This window comes from Eptesicus fuscus, chromosome 2, assembly GCF_027574615.1.
Source record: "Eptesicus fuscus isolate TK198812 chromosome 2, DD_ASM_mEF_20220401, whole genome shotgun sequence".
Lineage (NCBI taxonomy): Eukaryota > Metazoa > Chordata > Mammalia > Chiroptera > Vespertilionidae > Eptesicus > Eptesicus fuscus.
This window is the reverse complement of record NC_072474.1, coordinates 41,701,248-41,723,962: the sequence shown is the minus strand read 5'-3', so window position 1 is coordinate 41,723,962 and position 22,715 is coordinate 41,701,248. Positions and strand designations below refer to the sequence as shown.

The window sequence follows — 22,715 nt, the reverse complement described above, 5'->3', positions numbered from 1 at the left end:
TTTGAGATTGTTTAATATACACAGGTGCTATTTAACTTAACAAACATAAATAGTGGTTTTAAAAAATGATAGCTTTTAAAATCATAAATATTTCAAGTTAAGGAAATAAAAGATATAAAATTCAGTTTTCTGGGAAGAAGAATTAAGAGATTATATTACTTTACAAGAAAATTCTGAATAGGATTGCTTTATATAGTAAAATTCCTCAGCACATATAAGATATGTTGATTTATGAAAATCTGATTCATACAGAACTTTACAGGAATGCATCTGTTATATAAATCCACGCTCACCTGTAATTTACTCTAGAGGGAACAACTGAGTGATAATAATAATAACATACTCATATATTCTTCATTATGCAGTTTAAAGTACTTTCCTCTAATTTATTGCATTTGTCTTTGGCAACCTTAAAAGGAAGGCAAGACAGGGTATTATTATCCTTTCTTTACAGATGAGAAATTGAGAGGTTAAGTGATTTGCCCAAGGTCAGACAGACTATTCATTCATTTACTGCTATTTTAGTGATGTACTTTTAACGGGGTAGTCAAGGAAGTAAGGTTCTTCCTCCTATTTTTTTTTAACCAGATGTGAAGGCTATTAAAACAGAGGTGGATGATCTCACAATATAATGTTGAACGAAAGAAGCCAGACACAGAAGTGTACATACTGTATGCTTCTAGTAATGTAAAATTCAAATGCAGGCAGAATTAATCTATGGTGGCAGAAGGCAGAATAGTGGCAAAATATGGGAAGAAGTGGTGGCAACTGGAGTGTAAGGGGGGTTTCTTGGATATGATAACATTCTATTTCTTGACCTGATTTTTGGTTATATAGTTATGTTCACTGTGAAAATTCACTGAGATCTAGACTTAAGATTTGTCTACTTTTCCTTAAGAATAGTGTAGAACAAGCATGTCAAACATGGGACCCACGGGATGCATGCGACCCTCAACGAATATTTTTGCAGCCCAGCCAATATAATGGTATGTAAGAAACGTTTTAATAAAAATTTTGTAACTTAATTTTTACAATATCCTGTTATACATAATTATTAATAACGAACTACAATGTTCACTAATGACTGATTACTATAACGTGTTGCATTCATTTCCCTTATGCACCTCATGCACAGGCGCACCATTTCTCTCCACTAATACTAGCAGCGAATATTTTAGCAGCCGGTTGCCACATCATTAGTCTTGGACTGACTTGTTTGGTGTGCGCAACAGGAAGTATTTCGTTTTCAGAGAACAAGAAAACGAGGTTTATTTGTGTTATGCTTATTAATTTGTGCAGTTATTCAGTGTCTGGTAAGTTAACGTTCAAGAAAAAATATTAGTTTTTATCAAAATGTTCTATTATTTTATGTTAACGATTACTCATTTATTTCAGCCCTTTGTATTCAGCATGTCTCTATCGAAATAAACCTGTGTTTCTATGAAAACTGAAGCTTTTGACTTTTTGCAGCCCACATAAACTTAAAGCTTGTTTATTTGGCCCGTGTTAGCCTTTGAGTTTGACATGCTTGGTCTGGAAGTTTTCTGTTAAAAAAGAATTTTATATCTTGAAAAACAGTACAATGCACTTTAGAAGATCATTACATCACACATCCTTTAAACATTTGTGATTTAATGAAGTTTCTTAGCTGCATTTTAAAAATGAGAATATGAACTAACTCTGAAGAGTTTAAAAACAGAAAAACAGTTTATAGAAATAAAAATAAAACCATGCCCATCCAGCATGGCTCAGTGATTGCGCATCAACCTATGAACCAGGATGTCATGGTTTGATTCCCTGTCAGGGCACATGCCTGGATTGCAGGCTAGATCCCCAGTGTGGGGCGTGCAGGAGGCAGCCTGATCAATGATTCTCTCATCATTGATGTTTCTATCTCTCTCTCTCCCTCTCCCTTCCTCTCTGAAATCAATAAAAATATATCTTTAAAAACCCAGGATTATCTTCATCTCAAAAGTTGCTATCAGAAATGGGAAATTGCAGCACACTAAGATAATTTCAGGTGCAACATGTATATTTAATAATATTAAGCTAGGAATTGTAGGGGAATGAGATTCCATTGTTATTCACATAGTATATTCTAGAGAGAATATATGACTTTAAGGAGGATAAGACTGTAATTTTTTTAAATATCCATTTTTATTTTAGAACTTTGTATATCAGGATACTGCACTGGACATCGGGGTAGAAAGCCAAAGGTAACGATAAAAATCTGAGTAAGATGTGCACACCTGGGAACAAACAAGGCTCCCAAGAGTCCCAAGGAGCCTTCAATGGAAGAAGGTCTGGGAGGAATATGTTTTGACCATTATCCAGGACAGAAATCACAGGTGCATTCAATTGCCTAAAGCAATTTCAAAATTTATATTGTAGTTTTCCAAGAATCCTTCACCTCCTGTGACTCTATAACCCTGACAGCTAATGCTGCTCTTGTATGCAAAGTTACCACAGATGACAAATGTTTTGTTTAATTTTTATATATGGTCTTCTGTTGTTCATCTTATTCTCTTTAAAAAGAATCCAATATAGTATCCACCTGCCCCCCCCCACACACACACACACATTATCTGTATCCAATACCTATCTTAATATCATAGGTCAGGAACAGAGAATTTCCAGGTGAAGGGTCGGTTTCAGCCCCAGGGGGCTTTCATTTCACCAGTGATGTTTCAAAGGCAGCTACACTACTGCTATGAATGACCACAGTTTGGTGAGTTTCTTCCCACGAGGGCTGTTGAAAGCATCCTGTGCAGGGATAAGACTTTGACCTTTAACCCCTTCGCACATTTGTTTTAATTCCTGACCGACTGTCCTATGTCTGTGCATCAGTTTCACTAGCACTTAGCTGACATGTTTTCACAAATAAATTTTGTGCCCTGAACACCTGCGTGCTGCATGTCACACATTCCACAGAATGAACAGGATTGAGCTCACTGTGATCACTGTGTCCGGGACAATGCAGTGAGACACAGCTGTCCTGTGGAACGTGCGTTGTTACATTGTCAACCTGTGTTCCCCAATACGGTTCATGTCATAAAGTTGGTCAGAAAGATGGCTCCAGGGACAGGGGAGAGAGACAGGGAGAGGCGAGTTGAAGGGATTATACTCTTCAGGGCTCAGCAAGCTGCCCAAACTTCTCCCACTGATAAAGGATAAACAATCCTGAGGAACTGACCCTGCGTGTCTACGGGCGAGTCCCTGTGGAATCATTTCATGATCTTTTTTAACGACCGAGATCAAGAGACACAACTGCTTTTCTCTGGGTGAAGCCCTTCAACAAAGAACTCCTTGAGTCACTATGAAATGTTGCCTCTACTACTTCACACTTAGCCTCACCTGATCCCTTTCAAAACTCACTTTATTTAAGCTAATAGGTGTATCCCTACATTTAATCTCCCTTACAGCAGAGCTGCTTAAAACAAATTCTCCCTTTGCCCTTCCTAATTATCTCTTTCACTCCTCCCACCTACAACCTTCCTCTTCCTCTCCGGTCAGTTCTGTACATGTGTTGTCTTACGATGCTTACAGTGCAAAAGGCCATATTAGTTTTTAACTTGTACTAATTTTCACTCTTTTTGTTAAAGGTTACATGACAGATACATGTGTTACACACAATATTGACAACAGTTTTGAATAGACTTCCATTACTTTTTTTAGAAATGTTATGAAAATTTATAGAATTTAAAGTAAAAGATAAATTGAAATACTTGCCATTGAGCCTTGTTTTCCTGGGTTCCCTGGTTCACCCTTAAAAAAGAACAGTGATAATTTAATTAGTGCTCTAAATATTAAAAGACAATTTCAATATATATTTTTCCCTTTTTACAGTACCCACTGGGGTGCATGAATGTCAAATATACTTTTTAAGCTAAATAGAGAAATGCAAACACAATGCAATAAAAAAAAAAAGCCAACATTCTTTCTTCAAATGCATTCTATAAACATTTTAGGATTTAATAAAATGAGTCTAGATTATGGTAGAGATTTAAGATTATGCCAAGAATATATTCTAAATAAAATTAGTAGGAGTGATTGTATAAGTCATTAAGTAGTCCTAGAAAAAGATTTAATTATAATCATAGCATATCTCATTTATTTAATTGCAATTACAGTAATCTATTATTTATTATTATGTCCTGTTTATAATGACATAAGATGATGACATGGTCCTCTTTGTAAAAATTCAGAACTCCCACATATTCGACACAGAGACAACTGCTCTTAGTGCAGGAATTAAATAAGAAAAGGAGCAGAGATTGATTCTAAATTTTAATTATCCTGGATTAATGATGGCTGAAGTAACATTCTTTATTAAAATTGACAGCACATATTAAAATAAAATTGTCTGCCATATTACACCACTATCATAACTTTCTAATACTCAGATTCGTACATGTTTTATTATATTATATCATGTTTTATTATATTATTATAATGACAGTCATTGGCTACAGGTATTTTTTTGAAAAACATGATTATAATGCCAGTATATATAGATGTTGTTGGACTTTAAAAATAAGTACTTCTCAGTTTATTTTTATAAAATCTTTTTCCACTGGTTAAGAGAGTATATAAAAATCAACTCTGAGATTATAAATCCAGTTCAAATTATATTTGTGGAATTAAAAAAATTCATACCTTTGTATTAAAAGCTCAATTTCTTACTTAGATGAATAAACTATATTCACTTAAAGGCTGACATAATATTTGGATGGTTTACAAAATGTCACACCTTAATTTTCTTGTTTCTTGAAAGTAATTTATGATTTAAATTTTCTGTACAGTATGTAATACCCAATGATCTGACTAATTCTATCCCATCAAAAGGGTCTTAACTATACTTCTTACTTGAGAAGACACACTGTATCTTGTTGGAAACCAGCAATCAATTGGAGAGCTCTAAATATCCCTAAAGATACAGCTTTTTCTATCTTTTGAGATATCAACCCAAGAAAAGGGGAAACATTAGACAGTTTAGGATGAAGCTACTATCTCTGATGATTCAGTTAAAGCAGTCCTAAATCATATGTTACAAATTAATTCCTCATTTCATATGACAAATTAACAGCAGCTTTCAGAAAGGGAAGTGGGCTTATCGAAGGTTGTCTCAGAAAAGTTTTAAAGTACCCTATATTCTTACAAACAGAATCGTTTTTTGAAGGACAAAAAAACAAAAGGCCATAATATATGAATAAAAAAATAAAATATACCAAAACAATGAGCATGGATGATTTTTTTTTTCTTTTTGGTTGTCTTTATTTTCAAACTTTTCTACATTATGGATAGTTTCCGTATTACTTTTGTACTATGAAAACACTAATGAATATAATTATTAAAGTTAAGTAATACACTTGCCCAATTGGTGTGGCTCAGTGGTTGAGCATCGGCCTATGAACCAAGAGATCATGGTTTGATTCCTGGTCAGGGCACATGCCCAGCTGTGGGCTCCATCCCCAGCAAGAGGCAGCCAAACAATGATTCGTTCTCATCATTGATGTTTCTCTCTTTCTCTCCCACTTCCTTCCTCTCTGAAATCAATACATAAAATAAACAATTTAATTAATCAATAAACCTGAATTTCAAATTCTGACCTCATAATATAAGTGTAAAATTTGTTTGCCCTTTTCTACATATTTATTTCAATTGCTGGGTTGCCTCTACCAAAGCAAATCATTTATCTCGTGTCCTGTGCTGCTGTATATTGACACTTGACACTAAGTACTTAGTACTTAGATCTAAGTATTGAGATAGCTTTTATTTTTTATATTTTTAAATTAAATTTATTGGAGTAACAGCTCACTTTAAATCATTTCTATTAATAAGCTTCACATACAAAGGACAAATAATATTCAAACCAGACCCACTGATGTTTTAATCATTAATTTTACTGTTTTATCGATTCTTTTGGTCAAGTTATTTACAAGGGATTAAATATTAGAGACATTTAAATTCTTTACTCTCCATAAATCATATGGGACTTGATTGTCTCTGCTATCGATTTTTGGAAATTGTTATTAATCCCCCACCTAATGTTTCAAGCTAGTCTCCCTGTTGAACCAAAGGCACCGATGAACTCTGTGGAGTCAGGACACAAGTGACACCAGGTTCTCCGATCAGACCCGGAAGCTTACCTGAACACCGGCTTAGGTGTCTCCCCAGGTCCCTGTGGTTGCATGGTTCCCCGGGAGTGAGTGGTAAAGCAGAAGCCTGGCTGGCAGTGCCCTGCTTGGGGGCTTTCCTAGCTTCCCCCATCCCTCAACCCACTCCACTCACCCGACCTTCTAATCCCTCCCAACCCCACTCTATCCCAATTCTCAGCCCTTAACGCAAAACCAAACCTGTGAGGACAAGTGATCCAAAAAGCAACTCACGGGCTCTCCTGGCATTCCTCGGGGGCCATCTTTCCCTGTGTCTCCAGGAGGCCCTCTTGGGCCTGGAGGGCCAGGCGGGCCTGGGGGCCCAGCTTGTCCTTGGTCACCCTGCAATGGAGAGGGGGACAGACCAACCATGACCATGGAGGATAAAGACCCAGGTCTTCTTTTCAACACTTGAAATTTGCATTATCTAATTCACATTTACACCATGAAAGAACCAGAGCAAGCAGAAGCATGAAGCCTGTAGGCGATTTGCCTGCCAGCAGGGATCAAATAAATATTCATGCTGAGGAGCTGAGTGGAGCTATTAAAACCAAGCAGCTCAGGAACCAGCACTCTCAGCTCTTGGAAATCCTGTGTCTGTTATCCCTCCATTCAGAGCTGGTATAAAGCCGTTGCATAACTTTATTCATGACAATCCTATATCCTCCTTAATAAAATGGCTGCATTTGAAATTGGACAATGTTTACTTTTTCATAACCTATAATAACTTATACATTACCAAAGCTAGAGACCTTAGAAATTGGGTCTATTACTGAATATAACTTAATTTTTTAAAAAAGACCTTTTTCTTAATTAAAAAAATTTTTGTACTTTCATCTACATTTCAAACAAATGCAGCTCACTAAACATAATTTTATTCTAAGATATTGCCAAATAAATACCCTTCCATCCCCACCCCCCCACCCCCAAGGGAGATAAATGGTAAAGCAACAGTAAACAGAGTAATAACTGAATGCAAAGAAGAAAGACTTGAGCAAGAATAAGCACTACCTTAATCAAGCGGCGTTTAATGAGCTGCTGATCAGCAGAGAGAAACCCATGATTGATTTTAGGAAACACCATCTGATCAGTCAGGTGAGGTCAAAGGTTGAAGTTCAGAGGTGAGAGAGTTGAAGAATAGACATCAGAAGGCCCCAAGAAAGAAATAAAGATATACGCATTAGAGTTATAATGACCATTAAATAAAACAGAACTGGCACTTGTGTCTGACATCAGACCCTCAGGCTCTTCTTGAAAGAAATGTAACCCTGAACCAGGATGGTGAGACCAGATTTTTAGTTCGAGGTGGACCTTTTTTTGAATCCCATCGTTTTGCCGTGGGTTTGGGCCTTTCTAAGGTCGTATACTAAAGGGGCAGGTATGCTTGAGCCACCTGCATTCTGCACTCTGAGCAGAAAGTCCTCAGACAAAGCGCCAGTTCAATTTCCGTCAGACTTGTCAACCAGCATAATGTGGCATGAACGCGACTGCCATTTTGTTGATGCCGAAGTCCAGAGTACTTAGGATGATTTAACTGATTGAAAAATATTTAGAGCTTTGCAAAGCATGCTCATTCAACCCTCCAGGCCCGGCACTGCCCTGAAGAGCCGTGCCTGCCTCTGTCCACTGTCCTTGCTCAACTTCAGTATCTTAACTCTCTCATATGCTCAAGATTCTCCTTCATATATATTTGACCTCATTGATGTACATGAGGTCCAAGAACCCGAGAAGCTGGTGCGTTTGATGAAAGGGAGCGGCAGGACTCGGCAGGCCAGTTTAGCTGTTCTTGCTCACCCTTATGCTGGTTGCGGGCTCTGACGGAGGGCATGGGTGCCAACCACAAACCTTGACGGTGAGGATCTGATTACTGTGCAGGGCGGCGACTGTGGGGAAGCCTGGCAGACCCTATGGACAGGGCACAGCACCAAAACACGACACAAAACGTCACACAGACATTTCACTGGTGGACAAACAAAACAAGCATGTACCTAACATCACCCTGTCCCAGCTCTAAGTCTTGCCTTGCCTGACATGCCATAAACAATACCGGACACACGAGGCTCCCAAGTGAACCATTCCTTAAAGGGAATGCCAGATTGAGAACCCTTGTAACTGCTCCTTGTGGCAGGTACAATACATCGCAGGGTATACTAGTACTCCCAACATGTCTGGAATCTTACATATAAAATGTTAGTACAAACTGGAGATAACTACAGACACTGTTATGAAAACAACACTTTACTTTCCCTCTATTGATATTCTGTTGAATCTACTACACAGGACATACAATATGTGCATTAATTCCTTTTTGGACAACCATGAACAGAATTTTGCAGTACTCCTCTGAATAAATGCAGTACGCTTCACAAAATACCACCCACCTATCAGAATTTCCCTCCCGAATCATCTGATGATTCTCAGGTCTTTCCTGTTTCAGGAATTCCTGCAGAGGTGGTAGATGGAAATCTGTCTCTTATAACATGGGTATTTCATGTCAGGGGGAGTTATGGTCACACTCCCTAGTAATTACTTCTGTCATGTACCTTTTCCAAAAGAACTTGATAGTTCACACAACCCCTTGAAGCAGAAAAGTGGGTTTGAATTCCTTAACCCAGGAGCACGGGGGAGACTGCGCTGGAGTCCTGTACTTCACTAACTGTACTCAAGCGGCCCTACAGGCAGTATCGATTGGGTAGGTCTGAGAGAGAAATTCTGCCTTTGTTCTACATCTTTTGCAACAACACGTGATATGGGAGCTTTTTACTCCATTTTTCTCATGCAGAATATGTTCACCATACAAACGAAATAACCACCATGGCGATCCGTGTTGCCTTCCTACATTCTCTCCTCCTCACTGTCCTCCTTTTCCCACCCAAATCTATTTTGAGAATATTTTTAGGAAAGGCCAGAAAATTTCTAGTTTTTCAATTTTACTAGTTTGGGTACATTTTCTCCTTTATTTTCCCCTTACTCGAGATATATTTTTCTTTTTAACAAAATCAATAAAACTTAGTATGAGACTTTCTTTTCAGCCCTAGTGCCTTCGATTCTCATTCTTTAGAGCTGGGGCTCCTCAGGAAGCAAAGCAGAGGAAGTTGGATCCCTTTCGCCAAATCCTTTCCGATAAGGCAATTAAGTGGCTGGGTAGTTTCAAGGTGACCTGTATCCTCTTTTTTCTTCTCCCTGAGTAAAAGTCCTTTAAGCATAGACTCTACACAAATTCAGAAATGCTACAAGTTGGAAAACAGATGTGTACAATTTGCTTTTGTTTTACTACGGAATATGAGTTTAAAATGTTATTAGATGGTAATGTGCCAGCATCTTTCCATCTGTGACTCATTAGCCCTATATTACACAGTCAGAATTTTATGTATAAACCTCATATTTATGTAACAAAGAACAAAAACAGATACAAACAAGAAGTCTACGAGGGATCAGAATCTTGATTAGTGGCGATAAATCATAATGTCACTTTAAACAGATTATCTAACAAAAATCATTTAAAATTAAAAACCTTTTAACAGCACACATGGTAGGCCTCAGAAATGTTTTGAAATTTGAATGTATAAATAAGTCACTTCTTGTACTCCTATCTGAGCATGATCAGCTTGCTGTTTGATCAGACTCTCTAACTGCTCAAAACAAAGCATTAAGTTTTAGAACTTCTCAGTTTGGTTTCCAGTGTTAACCAGATCTAAAGAGGAAGTAGAGAGGTAATTCTCACCTCGGACTGAGATTTTCTGTTTGAGGAAGCTGAGTGTATGTTTCTCTGTCATCTGAACTGTGGACATGCTGCCAATTAGGTGCTTAGAACTACATTTTAACAATCTCACTAGTGAACTAAGCAAAAGGACTTCAAGAGTTTACATGTAGCAAAGTAGAAAGGGGACTTGTGGAGAAATCTCCTAAATTCTAACAAAAATCCCATGGCCTGGGCTGCAATGATCTAAGACCCTGTGTTTTTAAAGCTGTGGTAATGCTTGACGGGTACTTGTCAATATCCCAGGAGTGTTCAAAGGCAATAATAAACATGGTGCATCTTCCTTAAGAGTTCATTTTAATTAATAGCAAATACTTTTATTTTTTTTATTTTTTAAATTAAATTTCTTGGGGTGACATTGGTTAATAAAATTACGCAGGTTTCCAGTGTACAATGCTATACTACATCATCTGTATATTGTACTAGAGGGCCGGTGCATAACATTCGTGCACTGGGGGTGGGGGGTGGGTCCCTCAGCCTGGCCTGTGCTCTCTTGCAGTCAGGGACCCTACGGGGGATGTCCCATTGCCGGGCCTAAACTGGCAGTCGGACATCCCCCGAGGGGTCCTTATTGCTGCCTCAGAGGCGGGAGAGGCTCCTGCCACCGCCGCTACGCTCGCCAGCCATGAGCTCAGCTTCTGGCTGAGTGGCACTCCCCCTGTGGGAGCGCACTGAGCACCAGGGGGCAGCTCCTGCAATGAGTGTCTGTCTCCTGGTGGTCAGTGCGCATCATAGCAACTGGTCGTTCCACCATTTGGTCGGTTTGCATATTAGGGTTTTATTTTATAGGATTGTGTTTTCACTACCCAAGACAAATCTCCTTCTATCACTATTTATGCCCCCTTAACCCTCTTCTGCTCTCCCCACTGTCCTTCCCCTCTGGTAATCATTATACTGTTTTCTGTGTCTATGAGTTTGGGTTTTTTTATTTTGTTTTGTGTTTTTTGTTTTTTTCTTAATCCCTTCACCTTTTTCAGCCAGCCCCCCAATACCCCTCCCCTCTGACAGCATCAGTCTGTTCTCTGTATGTATGTTTCTATTTTGTTAGTTACTTTATTCTGTTCATTAGATTCCACATATAAGTGAGATCATATGGTACTTGCCTTTCTCTGACTGGCTTATTTCACTTAGCATAATACTCTGCAGGTCCCTCCATGCTGTCTCAAAAGTTAAGATTTCCTTCCTTTTTCTTCCTTTTTATAGCCAAGTAGTATTCCACTGTGTAAATGTACCACACCTTTTTTATCCATTCATCTACTGATGGGCACTTGGGCTGCTTCCAAATCTTGGCTATTATAAGTAACACTGCAATGAGCATAGGGGTGCATGTATTCTTTTGAATCAGTGTTTTGGGTTTCTTTGAATATATTCCTAGAAGTAGAATCACTGGGTTCTGAGGCATTTCCATTTTTAATTTTTTGAGGGAGCTCCATACTGCTTTCCACTGTGGCTTAAGAGTTCATTTTAACAAAACCAATAAAATTATGTTTGTAGTAAAAGACTCTTTTCAGCCCTAATGCCAATCTGCGTTCCCACCAACAGTGCACCAGGTTTCCCTTTTCTCCACATCCTCACCAACACTTGTTATTTGTTGATTTATTGATGACAGCCATTCTGACAGGTGCGAAGAGATATCTCATTGTAGTTTTAATTTGCATCTCTCTGATGATTAGTGACTTTGAGCATTTTTTCATATATCTATTGGCCATCTGTATGTCCTCATAGGAGAAGCATCTATTCAGGTTCTTTGCCCATATATATATTTTTAAATCTCTAATGTTGAAAGTATTGCAACAATGTCCCTCTTTTTCCCCCATGAACCCCTTCTAGCCACCCCCGCCCCACTCCAGGCCTTCACCACCCTGTTGTCTGTGTCCATGGGTTATGCATCCTTTGCCCACTTTTAAATGGGATTGTGTGGGGTATTTTTGATGTTGAGTTGTATAAGTTCTTTATAAGTTTTGGATACTCACCCCTTATCCTATGTATAATTTTAAACATTTTTGTTTTTGTAAAGCAACTATTAACATAATTTGGGGTAGAATGTAAAACTTGCACACATTTTTAAAATGTTACTATTTGACGATGATCGAGAATATCTTCTCATTGGGGTTACTTCCAGATTCACACACAAACTGACGCTGCTTCCTGCAGGTGGTCTTGGGGACTAAGGCTGAAAAGCACCTGTGCTGAATGCTTATCTGTAGGTCACTGCTTTGTGTGCTGTAGCTGCTAGGCTTTCCTAGCTGTTTACACAGAGGGAGTACTTGTTCATTACTATGCCATTTTCCCACAGTATCATTAGTCATACATCTTTCTAAGTAAGTGGAATGGACATATTTTATTTGATTTACATCTCAGAAAACTTGCCTGGTACACAGATGGTTCGAGTGGGTGTGGGAAAAAAATGTGTCTCCAGAAAAATATGGAGAATGAGTCCAGGAATAAGCTAAAATACTGAAATTATTTGTACAAATATCACCCCCAACTATATTGAATTCTTAAGAAATTGGATATACAAGAGTATAAAACTACTGTATGCAACCCAATTTCCTCCTGAGAGCATAAACATTAAGAGCCCTTCGTGGGTCTTCCTGTCATGCTGTGAGGTAGGTAACCATCTCAGAACAAGTATTTTGACACCATTGCAGGAGGGGCTCTATCTCCCTTCACTACCTTCTAGAAGGAAAGATGCAAGCCCACCCCAAGGGGATGTTGAACAAATAAATAATTCATAAGTAATGCTTCTAACCTACTTAGAAACCATAAATTCAAGATGCTATAGTCATTTTTATTGTGTACTCACTAATGATGAGTGTTATATGATTACACTACAGTGAGAAATTGTGTGTTTTGTCAAAAGTATTCAGTAAGGCAACGATAGAGCCAGAAATTCAATCCAGGACTTCTAATTCCAGACTTTGTCATCATGCTATTTATGTGTTTATAATTTCTTTTTACTTTATTTATAGTTTAAGTACAAGAAAGCTTGACTAATATTCCACAATATTTGAGAAGTATTTATGGAATGCCTTCTGTGCAGCATTCACTGTGTTAGGCCCTGGGGGTTGAATGGTGAGCCAAGACCCCATGCTTACAGGTTTGAATGTCTGGTAGAGCAATGGGGAAAAATAAGCAGTCAATAATCATACGGGATGACAGCCGTTTTGTTGGAGAAGTAGAGGGGCTACAAAGAAAATAGTACATACACCTAATGCCAGGTTTGAGGAGCCTTTGGAGACTCTCAGCAAAGTGAATGAGAGGATAGCAGTTGGCACAGAAAGAGGAAAAGCGAACAGAGAGAAACTGTCTAGAAAAATGCTATAATGGTCTAGTTGAGGGGCTGTGCCCTAGAACTAGGGAAGAGACATAATGAGAGTTTTGAGTGATATTAAGGAGGTAGAATTTGCAGGATTTATAGTTTGGATGAAAACATAAGGGAGAAAGAGCAGAGAATGGTCCTTGGTCTATAGACTGAGGAACAGAGGATGTTAGAAGGAACACTAGAAGAGACTGGATTTTCTGGGCAGGTAGCTGGTTACAGATGATGAATTTAGTTAGGGACTTACTGAATTTGAGGTGTCTATGGACAGCCAAGGAACGGAGGTTGGATATGCACATAAAATAGTCAGGAGACAAATGGGAATCACGAGTCATAGGGCTATGTGAAATCATGAAGGGAGGCTGTAGGCAGAACAGCCTTCCATTTAAGGGATGGGCAGAGAAAGAGGCAACTACAAAGAGGATTAATAAAAGTGGCTGTAGAAGCAGGAGAATGCTAGCTCTCTTCTATACAGGCAAATGACTCAAAATGATAGACACACACACTTGACTTCACTGTTTACTGCATCATTAATTGCACTGTACAAATGTACAGAAATGACCCATAGTAAGAATAAGCTAACATCTACACAATGGAATATTATGCTGCCATAAAAAAGAAGGAATTCTTACCATTTTCAGCAACCTGGATGGAATTGGAGAACATTATGCTGAGTGAAATAAGCCAGTCAATGAAAGAAAAATACCACATGCTCTCACTCATTTATGGATAATAAAGAACATTATAAACTTGAACAAAAAGATAGATACAGAGGCAGTAAAGCATCAAACAGTCTGTCAAATTACAGCAGGAAGGTTAGGGAGAGGTGGGGAAGATAAGAGATCAACCAAAGGACTTGTATGCATGCATATAAACATAACCAATGGACTCAAAACTCTGGGGGGTGAGGGCATATATGGGAGTGGGATGTGGGGGGGGCAATGGTAAGATATGTACACATATAATACCTTAATAAAAAAAATGGAAAAAAAAAGAATAAGCTAACAATGGCAATGTCACTGATAGTGCTCACTGAGAAGCACAGGGAGCTGTAGAGGTAAGTAGGGAAAACAAGCAATTACTCTAATTGTAAAAGTCTCCAAGGGCCCCAATACAAGAAAAAAAAATCTGTGTTATGCTGAGAAATGAGAATCCCTAAGCTTCTCCATAATGTAAATAGTATCATGATTCTGTTTGCCCAAAATATATCATGCATTACAACACAACCATCACAGTGGGTATGTGTGCAGCATAAATAAAGATAAATATTCCGAGAAGTTGATAAGATGATTTCTAGCTAAGAGAGACCAGATGGGGAAATAGTATAATAGAATGCAAAAATATTTAGGTAAAAGAATAACTTTAGTTTAACAGCAGGAAAGGAATTAAGAGAAAGAAAATTTACCACTAAATCATTCCACATTGTAGTAGATGGTACAATCTGTCTGAAGAGAAAAAGCAACTATATGAAGTTCTAAATAGCTAAAGAAATCCTTTGAAAAACCATAATATGAGCATTTGAGCCTATGAAAATCAGAATTTATAATTGACTGAAAAAGATCACTTTGTGGAAGTACTATTTATGAAAAGAACCTAGCTTCCTGTAGTTGAATGCAATATTGGCTCAGAAAGTTAGTCTTTCTTTTTTATAGATACTCCAAGTTCCATTCTATTGTGTTCTATTACAAATGTTAACCCTAGTCACTCCAGGAATTATCTTTTTGCATGTAAATGACAAGTGTGAATTTTCAAATTATTTAGAAGAGAAAGAGAACAATGCAATCTCTGCATTGACAGATGTCATTAAATACTGTAGCTACTTGAATGCTAAGTAAAGACAAACCACAAAGGATCTGCGAATAAGCAGAAAGATGGCAGATAAACTTCAACACTGGCAAGTGTGAAATACAAGAAAAATTGCCTGAACCACAGGTACTGAGAAAGGCTCTAGCTGTCATATACAACCTAATAAGGGGCCCCTGGGGGTCATCGCAATGTTTCCTAAGCACATACAGCTTAGAAAGGCCAACAGAAGATGCAGAGAAGTCAGATTCCCGAAGAAGCATGATCCCGAGGGAACCAGAGTAGACACAGAATACAGGAAAGAAATATAAAATAGTTTAGCAGTCTGGGAGATCATGCAAAAATGAAATTGTACCAACCTTATTTATATAAACTTTGCTAGCATTGGACCAGAGCTGTTCTCTCTCTTAGAACATCAAGAGAACAGTCCTGTCTGAGGGTTTCTTAGTAATAAAGATAAATAATGAGGACAATGGTAAGAATAGTGGTCAACATTAATGTTATCATTGTAATTAGTTTACTAATATTACTAATGGGAAGAGAGCAAAGGGAAGGCCAGACATAGGCATGGTCACCTAGCAGCTTTACCAGGAAGCTACAGCTTCATGCACCCCAGGGAACCACTGGTCCAGTCCCTGCAGATCACTGGGGAAGAGACTGAACAAAGGGGGAGATAGGCACATGCACAGTGCAGTTGGGGTAACCTAGGGAAGGTGCTTGTCTGCCAGTCTAGCCCGGGAAACAATGGATTGGCTAGGGGGATGGACCCCATCAGAAGCGCACAAAATCTTGGAAAGTTAAAATCCCCAGACAAAGGGTACCCTCTCTCTTGCTCACTCTTACTCTCTCTTGCTCAGGAACTGCATTAGCCCAAGCACTCGCCTGTTCTGTCTCACTGCCTTGCGGCCTTCAGCAGCTGCATGGCACATGGCCGTGCAGACCCCACATGAAATGGACTGCAGCTGGAAACACAAGCTAAGCTAGCCAGATGCTGGACTGGGCTAGACTTTAATATGGAGCAGAAATGCTGGGCAGTGGCCTTAATTCTGGCCCTGCTGAAGACAAGAATGGACTTCTTCCATGGCCAGACAGAGACAGGACCTTGGAAGGGAACCCCCCCAAATTTTACATCATCAGTAAAGCTTTCCATGAAACCTCATCTTCCCATGGATGCCTCAGGAAATTATTTTCCTCACAGTACCTCAAGAACTCCACTTTCACTGATCACATTCATATGATTCAGATGATGTGCCAGGTATTAGTCTAAGAATTTTATAAATGTTAACTTTTTTATTTGCAGTCTTTTAAAAAATATATTATATTAATTTTTTACAGAGAGGAAGGAAGAGGGATAGAGAGTTAGAAACATTGATGAGAGAGAAACATTGATCAGCTGCCTGCAACCAAGGTAGATGTGCTTGACTGGAATTGAACCTGAGACCCTTCAGTCTGCAGGCCGATGCTTTATCCACTGAGCCAAACCGGTTAGGGCTAAATGTTAACTTTTTAAAAATACATATATTTTTAAAAATTGATTTCATAGAGGAAGAAAGAGGGAGAGAGAGATAGAAACATCAATGATGAGAGAGAATCATTGATCAGCTGCCTCCTGCATGCCACCGTCCCCGCCCCCCGCCCCCCAGGATTGAGCCCGCAACCCGGGCATGTGCCCTGATGGGAATCAACCATGACCTCCTGGTTCACAGGTTGATGTTCAACTACTGACTCACACTGGCCAGGCTAAACATTAACTTTTTTAAATTCTCACAATCATCACCTGATGAATGAAGAATTTGAGGCATGAAGAAGTTAAGGGTTTTTCCCATCTAACTGTAAATAGGAAAGCCAAGATTCACATCTGGGCCATCTTCTCTGAGTCTGCCCACTTAGCCATTATATTTTTCATATATCCAGTCTCTGAATTTCATCCCCACTTATTCAAGAAGAATTTAATAGGATCCTAACACAAACAAAACAATACTTGAACAATGAAATTAGAAAGCCTTATTTCAGGCTTGATGAAGTTCAAAGTCTAACCAAGAAAGGCAGACATTAAACAAGCAATTACACTGAGATCTCTTTTGATATATTTATCTAGGTTTTTTCCTCTTATTTTTCCATTTCCTTTGCCATTCCACCAAGCTCTGGCCATCTGATATTACCTCAGAAAATGTCTGAGGAGGCAAGATAGGAAACAAACTTGTCCACCAACATTTCTAGAAATCAAGAATATCTAGGAAGAAACTCCCACAAACTGGAAGAAAGGAAGGAGATCTATGGTCCCCAAGAGCAGTGGGGCCTTAGCCCAGCTTCCCATCAGCACTTCCAGGAAGGCAACAATACCTTTAAAAAGAAAATGGGCCCAGCCGGTGTGGTGCAGTGGCTGAGCATTGACCTATGAACCAGGAGGTCACAGTTCAATTCCCAGTCAGTGCATATGCCTGGGTTGCGGGGCTCGATTCCCAGTGTGGAGAAGGCAGGAGGCAGCCAATCAATGATTCTCTCTCATCATTGATGTTTCTATCTCTATCTCTCTCTCTCCCTCTCCCTTCCTCTTTGAAATCAATAAAAATATAAATTTTTTAAAAAGTGGTACGTGACATATCTAGATGTCTGGGAACAGAGGAAGCCTTGCAAAAGATCCCCCAGTCTGAAGGGTGGCTCAGACATTGCAGAAAGTTTCCTGTGCCCCAAGATGCAGGAATGACACCCTGTATCCGAAGGGCCATGCCAGTCAGTCAAGGCATGCAGCCTCTCAGCAGCACACTGTGTCGTCTGCCAACTGAAGACCGGGGACCTCTCTATTTCCAACCCCGGATCGTTCGATACTGTAAGACTCCCAGAAGTGTGAAGCAGGCCTAAAGGTGGAGGACAGTGTAGAGATCCCAAGAAGACTGATGTTTTTTATTTGTTTATTTTTACCAGCTCAGAAGAATGGAGGCTCAGATTCAGAAATCAAATTTTTACAGAAAATTAAGTCCTATTTATTACTGACCTGAGTTTTTGGATTGAGACTCATACCCCAAAAGTAAATATGGTGACTATTAACAAAATAAAAGCTATGAGAGTACACAGAAAGGAAAGCTAACCCAGGCCGGTTGGTCAGGAAGGTCTTCCCCCAGGAAGTGTTATTCAAGTGGAGACCCACAGAACGGAGTAGCCCTGTAGACCCTTACTACCTGGCCACTCTCGAAGGGGAGAGTCACCTTGTCTTCTTGATAGTATTGTTAGGATGAATACTGAAATCAAAGAGAAAATACAGTTTCCTTTTCCAAAGTAATACTAAATCTGCACTTGGAACACAGAGTCTGTCTTCTTCTGGGTACTCCCTTAAGATCTTTATCCTATTCTCCATGTGGGGACTTTTAGGATCTGGACAATGGCAATGACCACAGGGTGTAAGGTTCCTTGTGGGTGGTCAGATTGATGAGATCAAGAGAGATATTAACTAACACATTCTTTCATTCATGTAACCAATGTCCTGTAATTGTATGTTCACACCAAGTACACTGAAAAAGCTGAATGGGTTTAAATCTAGTTGGGTGGGGAAGTTAGCACATGACTATCAATTCAAATGGAAAATATACTAAATTAGTGCTGTAATTAGAGGGCAGGCAGTATTCTATTTAAGCACATTCTTTCCTTTCCCTTTTTATTGAATTTATTGGGGTGACACTGGTAAACAAAATTATACACATTTCAGGTGCACAATTCTGCAACATATCATCTGTACACTGTATTGTGTGTTCACCACCCCAAGTCAAGTCTCTGTCCATCACCATATGTCCCCATATACCCTCTTCCACCTTCCCCACTCCGACCCTCCCCAGCAATCACCATACTGTTGTTGTATTCATGAGTTTTCTCTCTTTTTTTTTTCTTTTTTGCTCAATCCCTCCAATCCCTCCACCCAACCCCCTCCTTTCCAACAGCTGTCAGCCTGCTCTCTATCTATGAGTCTGTCACTATTTTGCTTGTTAGTTCCTTTTGTTCATTAGATTCCATATATGGCACTTGTCTTTCTCTGACTGGTTTATTTAAGCATATTCTGACTAGGGAATGGGTAAGGCTCCTATAAAGGTGGGATTCCAGACAGGAAAGGAAGGATAATAGGATGATAGTGTCTGACGTGGATTGCGGACTTGAGGCAAGGTACTCCAGTTTGAAGTGCAGTGAGCAAAGATGTGGAAGGTACACTCTGGGATTGCTGGTAAGCTGAGTTTGATTGGAGTGAAGTACTTTTTAGGAAAGAACATGGAAAAGTTAATAGGATATAACTTTTGAAAGGTTTTTAAAGAAGCTTAAAGGGAAGTAGTGGGAAGCCAAAAAGATACACAATGAAGGTGCCATGGCATAAGTGGGTATCAGGAAGGCAACCCAGGCAAAATTATGAAGAATAGATGAAAAATGACGATACAGTCCTTGATTCCTTTTCTTTAATTCTAAAATCTACTAAATAAAATGTTTTCATAAGCCTAAACTAAAGGTTTTTTTAAGTTTGCAACAAACTCACTTGGTGGCAAAGATGGATTTGAACAGATGTGAGGCCATTTATGGTCACTAATATTCCTTCTTAGTGTGAACACACATGTGTTTCACTGCAAAAATTGATGGCTTGAGCTTCAGGTCTCGGAGTGTGCCAGACAATAAGCAGTGTACGGATAGTATTAACTTTCTAATGCCTAAAACTTTAGATTCTGAAACACATTTGACTCTGAGGGTTTCAAGAAAGGGTTGTTAGCTTGTTACAAAGTTGACAATAAAGATCCCTTTAACAGAATTAGAGATTATAGAAAGAATAGTAAGATTTGCAGTTAAAGCATTTAACTTAGTTTCGAACAATGAAACTTGTTAATATAGGCTAGTCTAGCAAATGCCTTGTCTACATACATGGCAATCTAAATTATATATTATAATTTTACATAAGTTTATAGAAATTAAAAATAAATTTGCTTTTATAATTTCAATTTATGTTTTAATCAGAACTATCCTGATCAATTGTTATCAAGTATACGTCTTTTAATTAACTGCTTTAATGAATAAAAAAGCACATTGTAATTAGCATATGTTCTGTAAGTAAATGCAAAAACAGCACTGTAAAAATTTTGTTCTTTTCGAAAATTTTTAAAAAGCCCTCCTCCAGAAGTCTTGTTTAGAAGGTCACTTTGACTACCAATCACTGCATAATAATTTGCTTAAGAGCCTCCCTTTACAAATATAAATAATGCAAAAGGAAACTTTAATTCCATCCCATCTGAATCTTATGCAATTTGCATTTGAAATACAAATGATAAATTATGGGCCACAAACTACTAGCCTTTTTAATTTTTAAGTACTCTTCCCTCTGAGATGGCACAGTATCATGACAGCGTACAATACAATAATATTCTGTATCTACTATTCCATGAAACCGAGACTGCTTTTTAGTTGAGGTTGCCAGGTCAAGGCTCACCTCAACCTGAATGTATCCTATCCATTTTCTAAAAGGAAACAGTCTACCTCTGAGAGAATAGGCACAGCAGGATTAGGAAAGAACAGTGCCAAGAAAACAGGGGATTTGTTAGCTGACAGGGCACTTTATATTGAAGAAAAAATAGGCATTTGTCCAGTAGCCTGTGAGAAAAATTCAACTTTTTTGCATTCTTCATTCTGGGAGAGAAAGCAAAAGTGTCCTGTTGTTCCCTAGAAACTATTTAGTTCTGGCTTCCTGGGTATTTGCTGAACTTCCTTTGTATGGTATTAGATTGAGTTGACTCTACAATTCCTTGGGCATGCTCCCTGGATGGCAGCCTCTTTTCTTCTTCCAACAGAAGGGGTAGATGGCTGGAAGCCAGCCTGTAAAAGAGCTGGCAAGAGGCCCATGGGGCTCAGCTATAACGGGTGCACAGTTATCCTTGTATTTCCTATGTCACATCCGAAGTTCACCCTCCTCCATAAATAAATGTGACCCCACAGCAAATGCCTGATAGCCCTCTGCAACAGTGGAACTCTTCAAAAATGACCTCAGCAACACCCAGAAATGGAGTGCTTGGAAGAGTTCACTGGAAACTGATGTTACTTGGTAGTACTACTCTAGGAGCCTTCCTCCACTACTTAACTGGTCCTATTCTCCAACACTGTATCCCTCTTTGATCTTCACCCTAAAGTTTTAGTGTTTTCTCAGAGTCAATTCAATTACACAAATCTAACATAGCCTGTGACTTGAAAACATCCCTGAAATTTGCATGTTTCCATATGGGACTAAATTTTGATGGCAATTTAGGACATGCTTGAATGCTCTATAATTACCTTTATATTTGACTAGAGGCCCAGTGCACGAAATTCATGCACGGGTGGGGGGGGGTGGGTGTCCTCAGCCCAGCCTGCACCCTCTCAAATCTGGGATCCCTCTCACAATCCAGGACTGCTGGCTCCCAACCGCTCGCCTGCGTGCCTGCCTGCCTGCCTGATTGCCCCTAACCGCTTCTGCCTGCCAACCTGATCACCCCCCTAACCACTCCCCTGCCAGCCTGATTGACGCCAAACTGCCCTACCCTGCAGGCCTGGTCACCCCAACTGCCCTCCCCTGCCAGCCTGGTCACCCCTAACTGCCCTCCCATGCCAGCCTGGTTGTCTTTAACTGTCCTCCCTGCAGGCCTGGTCGCCCCCAAGTGCCCTCCCCTGCAGGCCTGGTCACCCCCAACTTCCCTCCCCTGCAGGCATGGTCACCCCTAACTGTCCTTCTCTGCTGGCCTGGTCGCCCCTAACTGCCCTTCCCTGCATGCCTGTTCACCCCCAACTACCCTCCCCTGCAGGCATGGTCACCCCTAACTGCCCTCCCCTGCTGGCCTGGTTGCCCTCAACTTCCCTACCCTACAGGCCTGGTCCCCCGTAATTGCCCTCCCCTGGAGGCCTGGTCCCCCACCAATTGCCTTCTCCTGCTGGCCTTGTCCCTCCAAACTGCCCTCCCATGAAGGCCTGGTCCCCCCAACTTCCCTCCCCTACAGGCCTGGGTCCCCCAAAACTGTCCTCCCCTGCAGGCCTGGTTGCCCCTAACTGCCCTCCCCTGCTGGCCCGGTCACCCCTAACCGCCCGCCCCAGCAGGCCTGGTCACCCATAACTGCTTCCCCTCCAATTGCCTTCTCCAGCAGGCCTGGTCACCCATAACTGCTTCCCCTCCAATTGCCTTCTCCTGCAGGCCTTGTCCTCCAAACTGCCCTCCCATGAAGGCCTGGTCCCGCCAACTTCCCTCCCCTGCAGGCCTGGGTCCCCCAAAACTGTCCTCCCCTGCAGGCCTGGTTGCCCCTAACTGCCCTCCCCTGCTGGCCCAGTCACCCCTAACTGCCCTCCCCAGCAGGCCTGGTCACCCATTACAGCAGGCCTGGTCGCCCCCAACTGCCCTCTCCTGCAGGCCTGGTCCCGCTCAACTGCCCTCCCCTGCAGGCCTGGGTCCCCCTCCAATTGCCTTCTCCTGCAGACCTTGTCACCCCTAACTGTCCTCCCCTGCAGGCCTGGTCACCCCAACTGCCCTCCCCTGCTGGCCCGGTCACCTCTAACTTCCCTTCCTTACCAGCCTAGTTACCCATAATTGCCCTCCCCTGCCGGCCTGGTCATCCCTAACTGCCCTCCCCTGCCAGCCTGGTCGCCTTTAACTGTCCTCCTTGCAGGCCTAGTCACCCCCAACTGCCCTCCCCTG

The 22,715-nt window shown here is 40.4% G+C and overlaps 1 protein-coding gene across 1 annotated transcript in view; it reads right to left on the bottom strand.

Moving 5' to 3' along the window:
- The window catches only part of COL25A1 (collagen type XXV alpha 1 chain), a 481,927-nt gene that overhangs the window by 108,995 nt on the left and 350,217 nt on the right, over positions 1-22,715 (bottom strand). The window contains exons 8-10 of the mRNA XM_054722987.1: positions 8,001-8,060; positions 6,390-6,497; positions 3,730-3,765 (exon numbers count right to left, since the gene is read on the bottom strand). Of these exons, the coding sequence (XP_054578962.1) occupies positions 3,730-3,765; positions 6,390-6,497; positions 8,001-8,060 (204 nt within the window). The remainder of the gene's footprint in view (positions 1-3,729; positions 3,766-6,389; positions 6,498-8,000; positions 8,061-22,715) is intronic.